Source organism: Aquarana catesbeiana, linkage group LG02, assembly GCF_042186555.1.
Source record: "Aquarana catesbeiana isolate 2022-GZ linkage group LG02, ASM4218655v1, whole genome shotgun sequence".
Lineage (NCBI taxonomy): Eukaryota > Metazoa > Chordata > Amphibia > Anura > Ranidae > Aquarana > Aquarana catesbeiana.
Window position 1 is genome coordinate 473,308,742 of NC_133325.1, and position 23,663 is coordinate 473,332,404.

The 23,663-nt window shown below is 41.3% G+C and overlaps 1 protein-coding gene across 3 annotated transcripts in view; it reads right to left on the minus strand.

Annotated features, from left to right (window-relative positions):
- The window catches only part of MAGI3 (membrane associated guanylate kinase, WW and PDZ domain containing 3), a 548,042-nt gene that overhangs the window by 309,122 nt on the left and 215,257 nt on the right, over positions 1–23,663 (minus strand). For all 3 annotated transcript variants that reach the window (XM_073615714.1, XM_073615713.1, XM_073615715.1), the window contains exon 2: positions 15,252–15,368. In XM_073615714.1, the coding sequence (XP_073471815.1) occupies positions 15,252–15,368 (117 nt within the window). The remainder of the gene's footprint in view (positions 1–15,251; positions 15,369–23,663) is intronic.

A 23,663-nucleotide genomic window follows, 5' to 3' on the forward strand; every position in this document is an offset into this window, starting at 1 on the left:
ATCCCATTATGGGTATTTATAGAGGCTTCAGAAAATGACCCTCTATTAATATCAAATTTATTATGGCTTGATCCTAAAGACCGCTTTAAAATTCATAATCCCATAACTAAACACTTCTTATCTCTCTGGGATAAACTAAAAACCAAATATCAGTTACAATCTCCACACAATCCTCTCCTTTCTTTTATCAGAAATCCGGCCTTTTATCCGGCATGGATCTACCCAAATTCTTTTAAAGCTTGGACAACATCAGGCATTCAGACACTAAATGACTTCATAGCATCTAAATCATTCCTTTCATTCCCATCGCTTAGAGAAAAATATGATCTACCAAACTCTGAGATATTTAGATATCTCCAAATCAAAAATTTCTATACACCATTCCTAAAGGGGGATACACCATTATCCCAATTATCCATTTTTGAATCAATCTGTACAAAAGATCCATTTGCTAAAGGTACAATTTCATCACTTTATAATCAATTATATGGAGTAGCAAATCTTAATAGACCCTCTTACGTTCAGAGGTGGGAGGAGGACCTGGGACGAACTTTAGAAGACACGGACTGGTCTAATATATGGCTCACATCTAAGTCATCTTCACCCAACATCTTGGCACTGGAGACAAATTATAAAGTCCTAACTCGCTGGTACCTTGTACCCGCTAGAGTGGCAAAATATTCACCTAATACCTCAACTCTTTGTTTTCGAGGATGCCCAGAAATAGGCACATATTTACACATATGGTGGACGTGCCCAGTAATCCAAACCTTCTGGAAGGAAGTCTTCGTGATTGCATCTAAAATATTTAAAAAAATAATACAACCAGATCCATATTTAACTTTACTTAATCTAAAACCGGAATGGTTAACACTCTCTCAATTCAAACTTATGATCCAACTAATAACGGCTGCAAAACAAACAGTGGCCAAGGCATGGAAATCTCCTACATTGGTACTAGCAGAAACAATTCACAGAATGAATAATACAATGTCCCATGCTAAGATGGTAGCCATCGATCAAAATCAAATTCCAAAATTTGAAAAACTTTGGCATCCTTGGATAAAACAACAGTTCCTGTCAAATTTCAATGACTCTGTCCTGTTGCCATGGTAACAGATTAAATGACTTACAGAGACACCCATTCTAAGGCTTCAAAGAGAACTAAAAAGAATAATAAACTGACGAGCGGGACAACCTTGTGGACCATACCTCTACCTTTCAACCCTTTTTCTTCTTTCTCTTTCCTTTTCTCCACCTTACAATTAAAGCTCATTATCAGAATTTATTTGACCTATATACACTCTACTTGTAAACAATATGTATAGTAGGTATAAATCATTTAAATACCTACAAAAGTAACTAAGGAAATGATATATATCTTTAATTTAGGTTTACGTGAACCCAATGTTTAATATTTGAAATTTCATGATATTTACCTATATAAACCCTACTGTAAAACAATGAGCTTACTTTATAGATCCTTGTAAACTTACTTTATGTATCTTTATGTATCTTTATAACATTGTATACTCAATAAACTTCTTTTGACAAGGAAAACTAGAACTGAGCGTGTAAGGCAGCCACTATGCATTCAAACAGTTCGAAGTAGGAAGGTTAAAAGTAGAAATCCGCTCAGTATGGATAAAGGTTAACCACTGTCCACTGAAAGACTCACCCAGACTCTGCATCCGCCACCCAGAGGGAAGAGTAAATACTCTTACCGGAATGCGTGGACTCTATTGCCAGTGGCAAAGAGTCAAACAAACATGAAGATGGATCTGTGTATTGATGCTCTGAGGAACAGTCACTGGAGATCCGTCACCACAGTATACCACAGTTTCGCACCACTGAGTTGAATCTTGGGCTCCTGTCCAACAGCCCTCAAAACATATTTCAAACCTGACAGAGAAATCTTTTCAGCAGGCAAAAGCCATTTAAAACTTCAAACATTCTAAGCCTTCCCCATGCTTGCTTTCTTTGCAGTCAGTGCCTTGTTTTCTTTGAGTTTCTGACCTCCACTTTCTGTAGTGTTCCTTGCACTGGACTTCCATGGAAGTCTGATGTGATGACTGTGCCCAGCTTCTTCTCACCTGACACTTGCTCATGGTTAGCAACTCAGAAACAGAAATTGGAGCCCAAGATTCAACTCAGTGGTGAGAAGCTGTGGTATACTGTGGTGACCGATCGCCAGTGACTGTTCCTCAGAGCATCAATACAGTTTCATCTTCATGCTTGTTTGACTCTTTGCTGCTGGCAATAGAGTCCACGCATTCCGGTAAGAGTATTTACTCTCCCCTCTGGGTGGCGGATGCAGAGTCCCAGGTGACTCCTTCAGTGGTTAACCTTTTTCCATACTGAGTGGATTTCTACTTTTAACCTTCCTACTTCGAACTGTTTGAATACACAGTGGCTGCCATACACTCTCAATTCTAGTTTTCATATGTGGACTTTTCAATATTTATTTTTAATGATTTTTTCATAGCACTATGCACTTTATTATTATTGGTAATTGGTAACATTACCTCATATATTTGAGCTCACATCGATTTGCATATTTGCACATTGCATGTTATGCTTGTTTTGCATATTTAATATGATATATGTTCATATTTGCACATTAGCGCATGGTTATTGTTTTTGCTTGTTTTGCACATGCAATATGGTTTATGTTTAGCGTTGCACTTTTTGTATTTATCACTTGCACAGATTTAAGTTACCCCTCCATGATTTGCATTGAGTTATAAAGACTGATTTAATTTCTGTGAGCACTGTACAAAAAAATGATACATTAGGTTTTGAAATACAGTATAGGCAAAGCATTTTAACATAGCAAGACAAAACTGTGATCAGACAGAAGGCAGATAAAACGCATATTAAACAATGCTGTAAATGGAAATTACTAATAAAACAAAAGTTACAAAAAAATGTAACCTGTCCAAATACATTACAACTGCTGTCAATTCAACAGTCTCATCCCTACAGGACATATAACTCACTAATTCACTGGAGTTGCAGAGGCAAAGGGCATTTTTCACACTGGCTAAAAGAGAATATATTAATATAGCAAGATTTATGCTGGCAGCATAAAAAGATGAAATAAGAAAGGATGTTATAAATGATGAAATCTGCCTTGGGGATCAATACAGAGAGGAAGCAAATGTAAATCATAAAAAATATCAGATTAAATGTGGCCAGGGCTGTGCAGCATATTGAAAATTCCACCAACTGCACTCTGTTGTACATATCACAACACTGAATCATCATAAATCCATTGTCCTATGGAAAATAAACTTTCTGCAGAACAGTATAGTTGTTCTTGTCACTCAAACCTTTCCTTTGCATTGTTTACAGAAGCCGCTGCCAAATATGAATTCAGCTTATAAGCAACTCATTGATGTGTAATAAGTGAAAAGACTCTGCTGATCTGTCCCGAAATCTCCTGTCCCTCCACTGGGTGCCACCCAACTTGCCTTTCACATATTATAGAGGGGGTAAAACCAGTTTGGCAATCGCAGCCCAGATATCAGGGACATATTTGGCCTCCTCCAACAGTCATAACTCACTGCCCTCTAATTACATTAGCTACCAAGGGAGTGGTTAGAAATGGAGTAGGAGGCTTAGCTGGTAACTTTTGATTACAAAAAGCTTATCAGTAACAGGCAAGTTTAGTCTGTGTTTTGGGGGTTAAGAAAGTTTCTGAACATTTATGAAGCAGGTTATGAAGGTGCCACTTGCTGTTCTGGAAAAAAAAAATAAATAGAACAACCGAAAAAAGGAACATGTGTTGTGGAAATAAAAATGATAGGAAAAGCTCAGCAAAATACTGTTATCTCAACCCTCCCCACCCACTATCAGGTGTCACCTGCAAAGGTTCTACTGTGACTTTAAAGTCCAACTCTGAGCAAAATATTTTAACTAGAATAGGCTTGTTAAGGAGATCTTTACCCTAGCTTCATAGTAGTAAGCTACTGCCTTACTTCTGTCCATTATTAAAGTGAAATCTTGGTCCTGCTGGGTTGTACAGCTACCAATGAACTTTTGATTCACTGCGGAAATCACTGCTCCAGATCAGTAAGACACTGGCACTAGTATCAGGTCTCAGTACCCAGCAACAACGCCCCCTCCCCGGGTAATAAAATAAAGTTGCTCAAGGCTGTATTGAAGGACTACTTCAGCAAATATGAGCTTTACTTGATGTTATATACAGTATCTCACAAAAGTGAGTACACCCCTCAAATTGTGACAACACTGAAGAAATTACACTTTGCTATAATGTAAAGTACTGAGTTTATAGCTTGTATAACAGTGTAAAATTTGCTTTCACCTCAAAATAACACAGCCATTAATGTATAAACTGCTGCCAACAAAAGTGAGTACACCCCTAAGTGAAAATGTCCAAATTGGGCCCAATTAGCCATTTTCCCTCCCTGGTGTCATGTGACTCGTTAGTGTTACAAGGTCTCAGGTGTGAATGGGGAGCAGGTGTGTTAAATTTGGCATTATCGCTCTCAATCTCTCATACTGGTCACTGGAAGTTCAACATGGCACCTCATGGCAAAGAACTCTCTGATGATCTGAAAAAAAAGAATTGTTGCTCTACGTAAAGATGGCCTAGGTTATAAGAAGATTGCCAAGACCCTGAAACTGAGCTGTAGCACGTTGGCCAAGACCATTCAGCGGTTTAACAGGGCAGGTTCCACTCAGGACAGGCCTCGCCAACCAAAGAAGTTGAGTGCACTTGCTCAGCATCATATCCAGAGGTTGCCCTTGGGAAATAGAAGTATGAGTGCTGCCAGTCTTGCTGCAGAGGTTGAAGGGGTGTGGGGGGGTCAGCCTGTCAGTGCTCAGGCCATACACCGCACACTGCATCAAATTGGTCTACATGGCTGTCGTCCCAGAAGGAAGCCTCTTCTAAAGATGATCCACAAGAGAGCCCGCAAACAGTTTGCTGAAGTCACGCAGACTAAGGACATGGATTATAACTATGTTCTGTGGTCGGATGAGACCAAGATAAACTTATTTGGTTCAGATGGTGTCAAGCGTGTGTGGCGGCAACCAGGTGAAGAGTACAAAGACAAGTGTGTCTTGCCTACAATCAAGCATGGTGGTGGGAGTGTCATGGTCTGGGGCTGCATGAGTGCTGCCAGGACTGGGGAGCTACAGTTCATTGAGGGAACCATGAATACCAACATGTACTGTGACATACTGAAGCAGAGCATCCCCTCCCTTCGGAGACTGGGCCGCAGGGTAGTATATTCCAACATGATAACGACCCCAAACACACCTCCAAGACGACCACTGCCTTGCTAAAGAAGCTGAGGGTAAAGGTGATGGACTGGCCAAGCATGTCTCCAGACCTAAACCCTATGGAGCATTTGTGAGGCATTCTCAAATGGAAGGTGGAAGAGCACAGTGAAGTCGTCATGGAGGAGTGGAAGAGGACTACAGTAGCAACCTGTGAAGCTCTGGTGAACTCCATGCCCAAGAGGGTTAAGGCAGTGTTGGAAAATAATAGTGGCCACTCAAAATATTGACACTTTGGTCCCAATTTTGGACATTTTCACCCCCTTTTGTTGCCAAAGATGAGAAGTCTGAGGGATTATTTTGACAAAGGAGGAGGGAGCACCATCTGAGAATTTCCTAATAACTAAGGATGAGTTCCCGCTTGTTCGCACAGCCCACATGCAGAGCCCGCCAGGAAGTCTGCACTGCGTTGCGCTAATCACAGGCAGTGAGACGTTTCCCGATCTCTGCAAACGCACATCGGGAAATGTCTCACTGCCTGTGATTAGCGCAGCGCCGACTTCCTGGTGGGCTCTGCACGTGGGCTGTGCGAACACGCCGGAGCTCATCTTTACTTATAACAGACCGAATTTAAGGCCATATTGCTGGTGGATTTGATGCTGAATTTAAATCAACCTAGTCAAATATTATAGTCTTTTTTTGTGTTCCCACGCATCCATATAAAGTTGATTTTAAGTAGAGAATCTTAAAAGCAGTGAAACTAGTAACAATGTCCATGAAGAATTTGAGCAAATTAGGAAAATAAGTGTGAATGACCATGTTAGAAATTCCCAATACATATTGAAAATTATTAAATCCACAAAAAAAAAAAAAAAAAAAAAGCTAAATAGTTACACCATCGAGTTTGGAAGAGAACTGTATACAGAAGGAACAGAAGGGATATTATTAAAGTGGTTGTAAAGTCACTCTATGTAATTAGTAGAATCCCCTCTGTTACCGTATATGCAGCGACGTTGCACAGTGCCTTTGTTATATAAAAATTATGCAGTGCAATACCTTAAATCACAGTGCCGCTGTGAATTAACAGCTGACAGGCAGGGAGGGAGGAGAGGAGAAGACTGCAGGATGGCTCTCACAGTGGGCAAACTGACAGCTCCTCTCGCCACTCCAGCTGGATAAACTATCTTTGGACAGACATCCGATTACCGGACACATCATCACGGCCATTCATGGCAGCCCCCTGCACGGATCCTAGGCTCAACTCGCTCCTTCTAACAGTCTGCTTTCTTCCGACTTATACTTGGACTACCCATCCACCGCAAACTCATTTGCCCCCCCCCCCCCCCCCACCCACTTGTGAGTGCTATTTTTGTTTACATTTGATTTTTCTCCTTAACAAATTGTGCTACACTATGCCGACTTGGTGCTTTTTTCCCTTCCCCTGTGACAGAGACAGGTAAACTGACCATGGTATGAAGGCTCAGCAGCCATGATTACTGTGGTCAGCACAGACAGGGTGACACAGCAACAGGCAGGATCAATAAGTTTTTTTTTACAGCACAGAGAGGGATAAATGACTCTGCACAAGCACTATGCTGTATAACAAGTTTTAAAGGAACAGGAATTTTTTTTTTAGGTTTTACAACCACTTTAACTGTATGCCATGGCTCTGTCGTGGGTACCTAAATATGAGTGAAAATGAAAAACACCACTTAACTGTGCTGCAATAAAAAATGCCTAAAAAAACACTGCTGGTGAAGTGTAACTAATAAAATAAAAAAATAAAGTTCAAATGGACTACCCTAAAAGTAAACATGGTTAGCTGTGCTCTCTCTTTACAATTCCTTCTTACTTTGCGAACCCCATGTCATGAGCACATCCTATGTTAAACTTTTATTTAAAAAAAGAAAGATATCATATTATTAGTAAAAAAAATGAATAACAAAAAAGATATAAAAAGATAAAACATTTTCATCAAGAATACAATAAAACAGACCTAAAAACGACATAGTTCCTTTTCACCAGCTATTCCTAAATTGTATGGACAGCTTAGTGATCAGAATGGTACCAGCTGATCTGAGTAAAGCCAACGGTGGTACCGATATTTAAAAAAGAGCAGCAACATAAACTGTACCTGGAAACTACAGACTAGTCAGCCTAACATTGAAAGTATATAAACTATTGTAGGGGATGGTAAGGGAATATATCCACAAATTTGCTGATGAAAATAGTATCACTAGTAGTGATCAGCATGGATTTATGAAAGACAGTTCTTGCCAGACCAATTTGTTAACATTCTAACATTTAAACAAAGGAAGGCCCGTGGATGTGGTGTTCCTGGATGTTGGAAAAGCATTTCATACAGTTCCCAATAAACACTTAAATTTACAAATAGAGGTCTGTTGGCATGGACCTTCGAGTATGTACCTGGATAGAAAACTGGTTACAGGGGTGTATCCAAAGGGCAGTAATAAATAGCGTGTGCTCAGAATGATCTGGAGTGGTAAGTGGGGTCCCCGCAGGCTCTGCCCTGGGATAATTTCTGTTTAATTTATTCATAACTGAAATAGGAGTAGGCATAAATAGCTCAATCTCAGTGTTTGCTGGCAATACAAAGCTAAGCAGGGCAATAACTATTTTACAACAGGATATAGAAGCTTTACAGTGGACAGCTACATGGTAAATGAGGTTTAATGTTGAAAAATGTCAAGTAATGCACTTGGGGGCTAAAAATATGAATGCAAGTTACTTGGCAGGGTGAGAACCTTTGGAAGAATCCAGGATGGAAAAAGATCTGGTAGTCCTAGTAGATCACAGGCTCAGCAAAGGCATGCAATGCAAAGCTTCAGCAAGCAAAGCAAAGCAGAATATTAGCATGCATTTAAAAGGGTATTTGCTTAAGAGATAAATCTAAAATTCTACCACTTTACAAAACTCTGATCCGGCAGCATCTTGAGTATGTCGTCCAGTTCTGGTCAGCAGTCCTCAGAAAGGATATGTTGGAACTGGACAGAGTCCAAAGGGCAACAAAACTAGTAAGGAGACTGGAGGACCTCAGTTACGAGGAATGACTACAAGCATTAAACGTATTCTCTCTGGAGGAGAGATGCTTGAGAGAAGATATGATAGTGATATACAAATACAGTAACTCAATGGTGATTGTAGCATAAGGAAAATCTATTCAGTTTCAGGTAGCTTAAGACACACGGCCACTCTTGGGAGAGAAGTGGTTTAACCTTAAACTGCATAGGGGGTTCTTTACTGTCAGAGCAGTAAGGCTGTGGAACTCAGCAGTGTCAGCAGAAAGTGTTGATAGTTTCAAAAAAAACTCTTAGAAGGGGATTTTAGGGTGTACTATACATGGATAAGGGAAATGGTATTGACATAAACACACACATACACTCCCACACAGGTTGAATTGGATGGACCAATGTCTTTATGCAACCTTATTAACTATGTAACGTTGAATTACTAGCATTGCATTTAGCTTTTTCTAAATGTAATGTATCTGGCCATGAAGTCCCCCACTCTACATCACTGTGTCTCTGCATTAAGATTTTTATAGCATGCATCATCAGTTACTTTTTTGGAGTAAGGGTGGAGATTGCCTATAGTATTTTAGCCAATAATCTATTGTGTAATAACCCTGTGTAGTACGAATCTAAGTGTTGGGACCGCAAGTTATTATGGATGTGTTGATCCTAGATATTTATTCTAGGTCAGATGAAGAAAATAGGTTTTGTGGTCAGATAGTTTTATAATACTAAACTTCTGTCTAGCATTTGTAGTTTTTATTGGGCCAACTCAAGACCCACAGTACAACTGCCTCCAAAGTATGATGGTATTGGACACATTTAAAGTGGAGTTCCACCAACTTTTACAACTCTTCAGCATCCCTCACTAAACTGTGCACTGTAAACAAATTGGATATTTTAAAAAATGTTTTCTCAGTACCTACTGTATATCTGTTGTATTCATTTTTCACTTCCTCCTCCCTGGCCGTGGCCCATTGCATCATTTCCTGTTTGCAATGCCTTCTGGGAAGAGGTGGCAACTTCCTCTGACACTGCCGTTGCTATGGAAACCTGACCTGAAACCTATTACACTGCTTGTGCTGCACTGAGCATGTGCGAGATCTGCAAGGATGAGATCCAGGAAGAAATACAGTCTGGCTTCAGATGCCCACACTTAAGATGGCCATGGCCTGCTGTAAGTTTATAAAATAACAAACTACTGCTATAAACTAACAAAATAGACCTTAGTTTACAGACTAACTTTACTAGAATACATTAAACTTGTGTATTATAGGGGTATTTTTATTTAAAAAGTATAATTTCGACCGGAACACCACTTTAACTTTAAACAGTTTTCATCTAAACACATTCTACCATAAAGTCCTGTCTCTAACCTTGGTGGAAACTATTCAGTGCATTGTGCACTTATGGCTGTGGCTTCATTTGATGAGCTACATTGTACAATATTGCATAAAGGAAGGCAAAGCCATTATACTAATGGAAATGAGTCGTTCAAAAAACATCCTGAAATGTGTCACTGTTTGAAAAATCTGATCATGTACTAACTCAGTGTGAGAAAATCAGCTTAAGCACTGTTGAAAGGGAACATTAGAGGTAATCAGGAAATGTCATTCACACTTGTAATGATTTCTAGATTATGTTATGAAGTACCAGCTTAATACTGGCTCTTTTATTTCACATATTTAAAGGTGCAAAACAGAACAAGGTCATTACTACATCGCATAATTAAAAATAATTTGCATTTCAATGACAAACCCGGGGAGGGGTTCCACAGTACTGGCATCGCTATAGTACAGTAATAAAAATTGTATATGAAATGTATGAATTCAGAGCTATGATATATTATATATCTTCAGAACATACATGTTCTGAATTTAATAAATGTCATTGTAGAACTTTTCACACAAATGTGATGCTAGAATGACCACAATCCATACTTCATCAACACATATTGTACATGCACCAGGCTGATAACGAATTGTATTTATTACAGGTACTTATATAGCGCCGCCAATTACGCAGAACTTTATATATTTATTTTGTTAATAAACCAGTAAGGCTTGAGCCACACTAGAGGTCGACCGCTATATCGGCCGGCCGATATATCAGCCGGTCGATATATCAGCTGATATTTGGCCTTTTTTAAGAAATCAGCATCGGACGATTATTATGCTAATTAGGCCTATTACCACAGCGGTACGGCTGCTACACTATACCCGGCCTGCGATCGTTCTGGCCCTGAGACTCCTGACTGTCCTCTGTTTTATAATAAAAAAAATCAGCAATACAGCCCTGACCTCATAAGAGCGGCACTCGGGCCATCTCTCTGTACCCTCCTCCTCCACAGCCACCTCTCTGTACCCTCCTCCTCCACAGCCACCTCTCTGTACCCTCCTCCTCCACAGCCACCTCTCTGTAGTGCACCCCCTCTCCTCCACAGCCACCTCTCTGTACCCTCCTCCTCCACAGCCACCTCTCTGTAGTGCACCCCCTCTCCTCCACAGCCACCTCTCTGTACCCTCCTCCTCCACAGCCACCTCTCTGTACCCTCCTCCTCCACAGCCACCTCTCTGTACCCTCCTCCTCCACAGCCACCTCTCTGTAGTGCACCCCCTCTCCTCCACAGCCACCTCTCTGTACCCTCCTCCTCCACAGCCACCTCTCTGTACCCTCCTCCTCCACAGCCACCTCTCTGTAGTGCACCCCCTCTCCTCCACAGCCACCTCTCTGTACCCTCCTCCTCCACAGCCACCTCTCTGTACCCTCCTCCTCCACAGCCACCTCTCTGTAGTGCACCCCCTCTCCTCCACAGCCACCTCTCTGTACCCTCCTCCTCCACAGCCACCTCTCTGTACCCTCCTCCTCCACAGCCACCTCTCTGTACCCTCCTCCTCCACAGCCACCTCTCTGTACCCTCCTCCTCCACAGCCACCTCTCTGTAGTGCACCCCCTCTCCTCCACAGCCACCTCTCTGTACCCTCCTCCTCCACAGCCACCTCTCTGTACCCTCCTCCTCCACAGCCACCTCTCTGTAGTGCACCCCCTCTCCTCCACAGCCACCTCTCTGTACCCTCCTCCTCCACAGCCACCTCTCTGTACCCTCCTCCTCCACAGCCACCTCTCTGTACCCTCCTCCTCCACAGCCACCTCTCTGTACCCTCCTCCTCCACAGCCACCTCTCTGTAGTGCACCCCCTCTCCTCCACAGCCACCTCTCTGTACCCTCCTCCTCCACAGCCACCTCTCTGTACCCTCCTCCTCCACAGCCACCTCTCTGTACCCTCCTCCTCCACAGCCACCTCTCTGTACCCTCCTCCTCCACAGCCACCTCTCTGTAGTGCACCCCCTCTCCTCCACAGCCACCTCTCTGTACCCCCTCCTTCACAAAGCCACCTCTCTGTACCCCCTCTCCTCCACAGCCACCTGCGGGTGAAGAAGAGAATCAGGGACCGGAACTGAAGTTAAAGCCTTAAACTAAAGATAATGTGCACTTTTCTATTGCTTACAAACGTACCTCAGTAATGGCCATTATCTATTACTGTTGATTACTTTTAAAAGTTTTGATTACCCCACCTGTTTTTGTGTATTTTTAAGATACATGGTTGTTTTTTTATCTAAATTACATACAAGTGCACTGATTAGAGGCTTGTTGTGTACTTCTGTTGTTTAATAAATGCTTAATTTAAGCAATTTTCTGTATCCCTTCTTTATTATTTAACTTAACTGTTAGATTTTATGAGATGAAGGGGAAAAAAAAAAAAAAGAAAAAAGAAAAAAGAAAAAAAAAATCGGCCTAAAATATCAGCCGCAAAAATTGGCATCATATAATCGGCCGCCCCGATTTCTAAATATCGGCATCGGCAACTTTGATGAGATTTAAAGTGCGACTTTGAATATTCTATGGGGCCAGGTTACAGTGTAAATCGCACCAAAGAAGTGCAGGAACCTTTTCCAATATCTCAGCATTCTGAGTCGCATTGATAAGAACAGGCACCACTAAGAACAATGAGATTTCCCTTTCCATGTCATTCCGCACAACTCAAGTTGCATCAGAAGTCACACTAGTGTGAACCAGGCCTTATAGTGCCTTGCAAAAGTATTCACCCCCCTTGGCTTTTTACCTATTTTGATACATTACAGCCTTTAGTGCAATGTTTTTTTTAATCTGAATTATATGTGATGGATCAGAACACAATAGTTAAGTTGGTGAAGTAAAATTAGAAAAATATATGCATAAATACATATTTTTCAGAAATAAAAAACTGATAATTAGCATGTCCGTATGTATTCACCCCCTTTGTTATGCCCATAAAAAGCTCTGGTGCAACCAATTACCTTCAGAAGTCGCATAATTAGTGAAATGATGTACACCAGTGTGCAATCTAAGTGTCACATGATCTGTCATTACATATACACACCTTTTTGAAAGGCCCCAGAGGCTGCAACACCTAAGCAAGAGGCACGACTAACCAAACACTGCCATGAAGACCAAGGAACTCTCCAAACAAGTAAGGGACAATGTTGTTGAGAAGTACAAGTCAGGGTTAGGTTATAAAAAAATACCCAAATCTTTGATGATCCCTAGGAGCACCATCAAATCTATCATAACCAAATGCAAAGAACATGGCACAACAGCAAACCTGCCAAGAGACGGCCACACACCAAAACTCATGGACCGGCAAGGAGGGCATTAATACCTGGTGGTGACTAGTGGTGGGCATCCCTGCTGGCGTCCCTGGTGGTCCAGTGTGGGCATGCGCGGGGTGGGCTGCTGCTGATAATCAATCAGCACAGACCCGCCCCGTCAGAAGAGCAGACGATCGACTCTCCTCTACTCGCATCTGACAGATGCGAGTGAGGAAAAGCCGATCATGGCTCTTCCTGTTTACATCGTGATCAGCCATGATTGGACATGGCTGATTACGTGGTAAAGAGTCTCCGTCAGAGACTCTTTATCTAGATCAGAGTTGCAGTGTGTCAAATTGACACACCACAACAACGATCGCCGTGATGCGAGCCCCCGGGGGCGCGCATCGGCTTGTTATCCTGAAAGACGTCATACGACGTCTGGTCAGGATAACACAACCACTTTGCCAACGTCATTTTGCTATATGGCGGGCGGCAAGTGGTTAAAAGGGATGTGTGGCAGAGCGTGAGATCATTAAAAATTCAATCATTTGCAAGAGATACTGTAGTGCCATTTCCACATTTACAAACAAAAGAAAAGAGTTTTCTACTTAAAAATAACAAACATGTTATACTTGTCTGCTCTGTGAAGTGGATTTGCACAGAGCAGCCCAGATTCACCTCTTCTTGGTTCCCTCTTTGGCACTCCTGGCCCCTCCTTCCTGTTGAGTGCCCCCACGGCAAGCAGCTTGCTATGGGGGCACCTGAGCCGAGCCACAACTCCCTGTGTCCATTCAAATACGGAGCCGTGACCTGGCCCCATCCCTTTAATCTCCTCATTGGCTGACTGACTTTGATGTCTCAACCATTTAGGAGGGGAGTCCCGGGAAGCCGAGACAATCCTGCAACATTGCTGGATCTAGAGGGACCTCAGGTAAGTATTAGGGGGCTGATGCACACAGAAGGCTTTTTATCAATGCATAGAATGCATTAAGATAAAAAAAACCTTCTGCCTTTACAATCACTTTAAGGTTCCCAGTTATATACAAAACAACTAATTTGCCAGATTAGGCCATTTTACTACTCGAATACCACTTTGACAGTCAACTGATTGACATTGATTGGGTACTGAGCAGACATGAATAGAAAATTCAGTTGTACAAGGACTGTTTCTACTAGCATTATGCAGTCAATATAAGATGATGACCACTGTCTGCCATGTAATGAGGACGATCTGCTAGTTGGATATTTTTGATTAAAGTCATAAAGCTGCTCATTTGGTATTTAAGTAAAGGAACACATTCAGCAGGTTCATAAAAAATTGGCGGATAGTTATAGTAATTGTAAAACTAGCTATCGATATAATGACAAAAAGCCAATTTACCACATCTTTTATAGGTATGCAAAGTTCATATTGTTTTGTGGATTGTTTGGTTGGATGCTATCACTCTAAACAAGCTGCTAGCAGGCTTCTTTAGGCCTCATGCAGACTGAACATTTTACTAACACTCCTTTCCTCCTAGCAGCAAACTTTTAGCAGAAAAAAACGCTTGAGGCTTGTAAACTTGTGTATCGCGTTTAGGCACCTCAGGTGCCTGGGCTTAATTCATTTCATTGGACAGAATAAGCATTTATTCTGGGCATTGAAATGAATTAATGCTCAAGCGCTAAATTCACCTAGGCACGTTAAGGTGTGAGTTTTTTCTGCCAAATCTCTGCTGTTCCTGTAGGGTTTTTTTCAGCTACTAAGCACCCCTGCCTCTAAACTCCTCAAAATGCCTGTGTGTGCATGGACACTTAGCCTAACATGGGAGTTTAGGGGCAGGACAAAAAAAGCCAAATGCCCCTAGGAGCAGCAGAAAAAATGTCCAGTGGGCATGAGGCCTTAAGCATCACGTGGTGCTGAAGCTTACTGAAACCTGCTAGAAAGGACAATACTACTCCTGTTAAGATCTGTGTTTAGCATTCCCAAACTGCTGCTAAATGGTACATTAAAGGCTTCAACAAAGCTTCTGAAAACCGTATGAATGCTTAACAAAAGATTGCTGTACATACACTCTTCTCTATTACAAGCTAAACACCATGTGAACAAGGACTTGGGGTGGAAATCCAGATACTTTTGTGATGAAGCTTGTGGAAGCGTACTACATTTATTTCATCATTTGATTTTACAGCCACCCCAGTATATCTATGCCAGAACCAGCTTACGGGTATATATCTTACTTAAACAAAACTAACTATCATTCCTTTTCCAATTCCAGGAGGCATCACTGCTGCAGCTATCTACTAGAAATCAATCAAATAATTAATGAGCATTTTAGTGAGCACCACAAAAAGTACTTACATGGTATTGTTCTTAAGTAGAGGTTATCTCTGATAACTTGTTGTAGTTTGTGATCTATGGATCCCTTCTGGAACTGAAGGCTAAGATAGTGCCGAAGGTCTTTATTGATAACTTTACCTGCAACACAGAAAACAATGACCATCAGACAATTTTTTCAGCAATTTTAAAATTAAATTTAATGTGCTACACAGCATTCTATGCATTTAAAATGTATGTATATGCTTTTTTAGTTGTTTTAAAATATAGACATTTATTATTGGCGCTCTGTGTCCTATTGGTGAGGTTTTCCTTGACTTCCTGCCCTGGAGATGCATTGGTTAGCATGATGAAATTTGCCCATAGGGAGGAGAGTTACCCCTGTAAACAGTAGTTACCTTAAGAAATATCCCCATTAAAAGATATTAACTCCACTACTATTCCAGTGGCAAGTGTAACATTTTTGATTTCCCATCAGTTTGTTTTGGTGACAATGGTCAAAAGAGCAAACAGAAGAGCCAATCTTCTCAGTGGAGACACAGACAGCAGTAAAAAAAAAATAGAACAGGTCTTACCCTAACCCTTCCATACTCTATTCCAAGTTATGGTTATACATAACACTTAAAACCTTTCCCACCGGCCACACGCATCTATGCGGCCTCTCCACGGGTGGGCACTAGCACTGAGAGGCCGCATATATGAGGCCCTATGTAAACACAAAACTGTGCTGAGACCAAGCGCCCTGCGCCCTCCCTGCACAGTCACTGGAGGGGACCGAAAAGCCTCCGATGCATATTTGCGATCAAGAGCTTTTCAATCATGTGATTCACATGACCCGAATGCCCGCCTCCCAGTATCTCGAAGTTGTTAAAAGGCCGGGAGGTGGCAGCGGGAAGGGGTTAAGGCCATAAACCGTTGCAAATCAAATGTACAGTAGGTGACCGTGATATTGTGTCAATCTTGCCGCTGTTATCGTCGAAATTTGACACCTGCGAGCCCCGTCGCGGGAGCCAGCGCCGAGTTGGCTCGCTCATCGCGAAAGGAAAACTGTTTTTTCCTTTCACGATGAGCGACAGGCATTGCTGACAGGTGTCTGGTATGAATCATGAGGGGGAATGCCGTGCCAAATTTTAAATAAAAAAACGGCATGGGTTCCCCCTCCAGGGGCATACCAGGCCCTTAGGTCTGGTATAGGGCTGGGCTGGGAGATTTTCCAAAAAAAATAAATAAATAAATAAAAATCTGCGATTTTCTTAAAAAAAAAAAAAACTTGATTCGAATCGAGTTTGTTTTTTTTGGACACCGCACCGGTCCTGAGGAGCTGTGGGCAGGAGTTTTTAGGCAAGGCCACGGGGGCCTCCCGCCCCCCACCCTATGTGAATGAGTATGGGGTACATCGTACCCCTACCCATTCAACTGGGGGAAGAAAAGTGTCAATAAAAAAGCACTAGACAGGTTTTTAAAGTAATTTATTAGGCAGCTCTGGGGGTCTTCTTCCAACTTTGGGGATCTTCTTCTGACTTAGAGCACAGAGCTGAGTGCAATCTGAGAGCTGATAGGAGGAAAGTAACCGCCCCCCCTCCATTTAAAAGCTTAGAGAAACAGAGCTGTGTGCTAGAGAGGGGGCAGGCAAGCTCCCAGGAGACTGAGGTATCAACCTAATCTATTAGGATTGAGTCATGCAGATAGCAGAGAGGAACCAGACTTGGTGCTTTGGATTCAGGTTAGTACACACTATAGTGAGATGTATTTTGTTCAGTTTTCATGTCTGAGGTTTACAACCACTTTAGGTATTTGAGAAAACAAGAACATACCAATCCTGTAGTCTGCTCTGTCCTGTCTAGGGCAATATAACTGGATAACTTATTAGTTGGGTTTTGCAGTGTGGAAAACCAGAACGCTCATATTTCACCAATTTAAATATCAGTATAATAAAAGGGAAAATACATTAAAACAGACACTGGCAAATCAAATTTCCAGAAGTTACGGTATGCGATTTATAGCACTAAACACACACCTTAAAGCTCCAGACTAGCTGGACAATCCACAGTCAATGCTCATTGTGGCCATTGTCTGATTTCCCAATCCAATGTCAGCATACAGTACACCAAGAATTTACAGACAGTTTTATTCAAACAATACCTATCTCTGAAAACAATTGACCTGTAAACTACGAAATAATAATGAAAAATAAAATATAAAAAATAAAGAGGGGCAAATATAATATGACAACAAAGACAGACAGTCTGATTAAGCTGAAAATAGCTTTTCCGTTTTATAAATCTTTTGTCTGCATTTTAATTGGCAAGTCATAACTTATCTATGAAAAGGTCTCTCTATGGAGTTTAAATGGCTTCTTATCCAAGGTCGGTTGAGAAAAAAAAAAAAATGTTTTGTGCATGCAATTGGCAAATGGATGACGCATATAACTCATCAGCGCCTGAGCACTGCTGCATTGCATAACTTCCTATATACCCAAGGCCCACTTCACGTCCATGCATTGTACTAATGTGCAGTAATACTTAAGTTGTACTGCAAATAAACACAATGCATGGTAAAGCATGCCACTCTGTGCAGTGTGTTGCTGTGCCATCCATTAGAATATCACCTCAAAGCACAGATACAGAAGGTGCTCATGGAGTCATGCTGCAGTACACCAAAAGTCATATACCAAGCTGCATAGAAATTTGGTTCAGATCTGGTTTTGCTCTACTGGTGCAATTCAAATGTCAAAGTGTGACACAACTTGCTATGAGGCAATGCCACGGTGTGATGGAGGACTTAATGTAACCTACAACTCAAGTATCGCCATATCTGTAAGCCCTGCCCCTCAAGGGACATCAAGAATATTTGCTATTCCAATAACACAGGACAGACGTTTGGTATGCCAGTGCACTAGGCACTGACGAGTTTGCCTGATCTATGCGATACGATTTTACAGAACAGAATAATTTTGTTACAATAACCAGGGTTATGGCCCGTACACACGATCCGAAAATATCAATTTTGGCGCGATCATACGATAATCGGATTGTTAGTACAGAGCTTTCGCAAGCCGATCACGACCGTTCATCCGATAATATTCAATCGGACAAGCACAAAAATTTTCCTTGTACAATATCAGATCGCACGATTTTCGTTTAGTCAGTACAGTTGTCGTCCAAAAATACAATACAAATACATTACAACACATTACATAACTCTCGATTTTTTTTTCTGTCGTACGAGAAATTTTGTGACCTATTCAATTTCTACTTGCGACTAGTAAGCAAAAAAAGTTGGCCGATCTGCAGTTCGATTTTCTGATAGTGTGTATGGGGCATAAGGGGAAATAGTCAAAATGAAGTGCAAAAAAGGAAAACAAATAATACGGTATAAACACGAAATGTATGACTGAACCACAAAGTTTAATATTGTCAGAGGTTGAAATATATAAATACATACAAAAAAAATGGTCTGCTGTCCTTTTAGATCTGGCAGGAATTTGGGGTTCCTAGCACCTATTGGCCCTGAGATACGTGGCCCCAAAATCGGTTCAGAAAATGTCAAGCACTTTTCTGCAGCAGAGAATTACATTTTCCGAACCGATTTTGGGGCCCTGTATCTCGGGGCCACTTAGTGCTAGGAACCTTAGCTTTGGATATCTTGTGGTACCAGTTCCACTGGGTTTGCACACCAAATTTGGGGTTCCTAGCACAAAGTGGCCCTGAGATACGGGGCCCCAAATTCGGTTCGGAAAATGAATTTTTTTTCTGCAGAAAAGTGCTTGACTCGAGTATAAGTCGAGGGGGGCACTTTCAGCACAAAAAAATGTGCTGAAAAACTCGACTTATACTCGAGTATATACGGTAAGTGAGTGTACTGGAAAGTACCATTACAGAACATATCCCTAGATCAGAAAAAATAAATGTTTTCTGCAGTGTCTTCATTAACGTATTGGTCATATTTGCTTTACAAAACCACTAGTCCAGCCAAGATTGTAGTTCAATGCGCTTCTATTAAACCGTTACCAGCAGTTAGAAGAATCTAGTCACAGACAGCCACGGCTTTCCATGCAACCATATGAAGCCACAATTATTATCTCTGTGGGAGAAAAAAAAATAGTAGACCAACTTATACACGTTTATTCACTCAGTACAGGCATGACACCTTCTTGGACCCTGCTTGGACTTCTCCAAAGTAAAAGCCTCTGCTGACAGTTCTTCTCATTGCAACTACAAGAGAAATGTAGTGTTTTGTAATATCTTCTTTGCATTTTTTACGTTTTTCATTCTATTCAGATTCTACGCTTGAATTACGTATAGGCCAAACAAATATCATTAACCTCTGAAACTTCTACACGTATTGAAATAGTATTTATGCTACGCTTATTAAAAGGAAAAAATTAAAAAAAAACAACCATAATCAGAAAGACAAATATATTATATCAGTGTTTCTCAACCTTTTTTTGGTCCAGGCACCCTTTAAAAATTATGGACAGTCTCGAGGCACACTATAAAAATTATGGACAGTCTCGAAGCACCCCATTCTAAAATGTAAAAAACAATTCTAATAGTTTTACATAAAGCAGCGACATCCGCACATGTAGGACACCCAAGATTAGATGATTTGTTCTTCCAAAGCAAATACACTTTTGCAAACTGGTACTGACTAGTATTCCAATATTTCTCTTCGCCATCACTCAGCTAATGTGACCCCAATGCCAATACCATTGTACCATTGGTCAATAGAACGCCAACAGCTAGAAGGTTGTAATGTTTCACAAGAAAATCTGTGGCTTTGTGTAACTAAAAGGTAGGCTTCATCCAAATGCTGCCTTGTATACACTTTTTGGGCAATTTTTAGGCATTTTGCCAAGGCACCTCTGAAGAAACCTCAAGGCACCCTGGTTGAAAAAGGCTGCATTAAATAAAGCCCATTCCTGGTCATCACTGACCTCTATAGCTGCAGGTACTGAGGAGCAATTCATCCTCAAATTTCAAAACAGAGATACTCAGTTTGGATTGTAGCTCAGAGCACCTGCTTTTTGTTTACATAATAAAAGTCAACACAGAGAGAAGCTGAAGCCTCAGTGACTCTGCCCTGACCTTTAAGTGCAGGTTCAAACTTGTGCTATGTCGGACATTGCATGTGATTTGCACCGCACTGGTGTGCAGATCACATGCGATGTCTGTGTGATGCAAAATCGCATCGCATTCAGACCAAAATCGCGCAGGACCCTTTATTTTGTCTGCACCAGAATCGGATCGCATGGGTGCGGACACCCATGCAATTTGATTCCTGTCCGAATTCATAGTTCGCACTGCAATATGCGAACCGATCTGGGGGTGTCATTAACTTAAAGCTGAACTTCAGGATAGTTTTTATTTGGAGCATCACTTCATAATGTACATAAACAATGGGGTATCAAAGAACTGCCAACATCACTTCCCCTCACTGCTCAGTGCTGCTGGAACAAACTACAATTCCCATCATGCATCGGGAATTGTAGTGATCAAAGAGTGTGAATGTGGGTGCAATTGTGTTCAGGTGAATAGCAGTGATAGACAGGAATCTCCTGGCCTGTCAATCATGCTGTTGTGTTATGGTGGGAGGTACAGACCAGGAGTGTCCTGGCTAATCAATCAAATACAGCTGTGTTAGTGGGCAGGGCAGACAGGAGACTAAGGCTGGCCATACATGGTCGAATTTCGAAAGAGTTTTCTTTTGAAAAATCAGAAAATTTGTGCGTTTTGTGATCCGATCGTGCCACCATTGATTTCGAAATTCAGCCAACCAAGCCTTCAATTTCACCTCCTGTTGCTATAGATAATAATTTTCACGACTGGGAATCTTCTTTTCTTTCCGGGAATTTTATTTTCTTGCACATGCGCATTTCTTTTTCGATTACATTTCTCGCACGATTTTCCCATCATTGATTAGAATATCCAACATGTCCGATTACTCAAATTTGATTGCCGCACGAAAATCGGCTGTTGCTGCAGCCCACTAATGGTGTGATATACGAAGGGAGATTCATAGATACGATTTTCGAAAGAAAATTCTTTTTCGAAATTCGACCCATGTATGGCCTGCCCAAGCCACACAGTGACCCTATATTCAGTGTCTCTTTTACTACGTTGCCACTGGTGAAAACAGAAATACAAATTAATTTAATGAATTACACCAGAGTCCCTGCAACTACAGAGGTCAGTGAGGTTAGAAGATCATTTTACTGTTTGGCAAGAATATGTAAATGGTTGAATGCCCAAACCTAGTCACAGATTTACTTTAATTAATCAATGCACAGGGATATGTATTATATGGTGTTTCAGGTGGACAAAGATCTCACAGCATACATACAGATTGTTATGAACAACATTGAAGGAGCAGATAGATGCAGTCCACATGAAGGGGCAGTTAAGTCACTACAAAATGTCAACTGTACTACAATGAAGTGCTCATAAGTGTGGACCAAGCCCCAGAAAAGCTAATTTAGGGAGAACCTGTTGGGTGGACAAAATAAATTGCTGCAGATATAATGTTCAGTCTCCTAGAGGTGCCTACACATAATAGCACCCCCAAAACCTTCTTTCTACGTGCAATTAGGTTGGACTTGATGGACTTGTGTCTTTTTTCAACCTCACCTACAATGTAACTATGCAATTCTCAGGACATTCCCATAGGCAAAAATTGAGTACCTCCTAATGTCTGGTGCTGACCCTATTTCCTGCACATTTCCACTGGCCAGAGAGCCTGCTCATCTCTTGAAGTGTCCTAACTTTGCCCATCATAGCCATAGCCTGAGTTTCAGACATTTTAAGAAGATTTTAAAAGCCACTGCAGGTATGAATAGGCACCACTAGGTTCCTGCAGCAGTCCTGTCTTTCTGACTTCTATAGCAAGCTTGGATTTTCTTCCATGTCCACCCATTATCTTTGCCACTGCCATGTCTAATAGCTTAAGAAACATGTCTGCTTCCAGCTGCAGCCAATAATCTTATTACAGCAGGTCTGCACCACACGAAAGACCCGCTTTTTTTTATTGCTCCACTAAGCCAGCCCCCCAAGTTCACGTGCCAAGAATAAGAATCCTCACTCACAAGAGTAACAAAAACCAATGCAGAGACTGAGCACAGAACTCTTAGGCTCCATGCTAACTAGCTTAAAAAAATTTGCTTCTACAGTAATTTTGTGTTCTGCCTGTAGAAGCAGCTCAGTGTTATCCTGTCTCCATGCACATTAGGACGTTTACAGGCATATTTTGAGTTTAATGTTTAGAGTCAGGAAAAAAAAAAAAAAACCTTCTGGTTTGCGGTTCTGATTGGAGCTCGCTGGCAAAAAAAACGTAAAACTCTTCTAAACTCGTCTAGACTTTGTACAAAAAATGTTCTATATGAGCGTTTTTTACTCCCAAGAGAACAGAAGATTTTTTTTAAGCCCACTGTGCATGGAGCCTAAGAAATAAAACATGGCAGGTCTGCCCTCACCTACCAAAACAGGTGCCCCCACATATACATTAATGCTATTATGTTGAATACACCATTGTCAAATACACTACATTTCTTTACACATCGACTGCATAACATTTTGATATAGATTACATCATGGACACGTCCACGCCTATTTTTCATTAATCTGAGACAGTATGAATTTGTATATATCGCACTGACTCCGCCGTCAATAACACAAATGTGTGTATACCCTTAACCACTTACGGACCACCCGCCGTCGTTATACGTCGGTACTTTGAAGGGGGATATCGTTATGGCAGCAGCTAGCTGCCAAAACCCCGGTATCCTCTTCTTCAGCGGGCGGTCCACTTTCAGATAAAAGTCGTCTCTGCGGCAGATTTTCCGCAAGATCACTTTTATCTTCAGCGGGAGAGTGGGCCCCCCCCTCCCGCCGTCCTCCGTTGCCCTCTGCCGCTTAACGGAGCTGTCGGTAGCAGCGGAGGCGATCAGGTTCTTCTCCCGTTAGGTATACCATTGCAGGGCGGAAGCGATATCAAAGCGTCACTTGCACCCATAGCTCTTAAAGGGACATTTTTTTTTTTTTTTTTATTAAATTACATTTTTATTTTATGTTTTTATTGCATTTTAGTGTATCTGAGGTCTTTTTTGACCCCAGATCTCATATTTAAGAAGTCCTGTCATGCTTTTTTTCCTATTACAAGGTATGTTTACATTCCTTGTAATAGGAATAAAAGTGACATAATTTTTTTATTTTTTTTTTTAAAGAACAGTGTAAAAATAAAAAATAAAAGGTAAAAAAAATAAGAAAAAAAAATTTAAACAGGCCCGCGTGCAGAAGCGAACGCATACGTAAGTATCGCCTGCATGTGAAAACTGTGTTCAAATCACACATGAGGTATCGCCACGATTGTTAGAGTGAGAGCAATAATTCTAGCCCTAGACCTCCTCTGTAACTCAAAACATGCAACCTGTACAATTTTTTT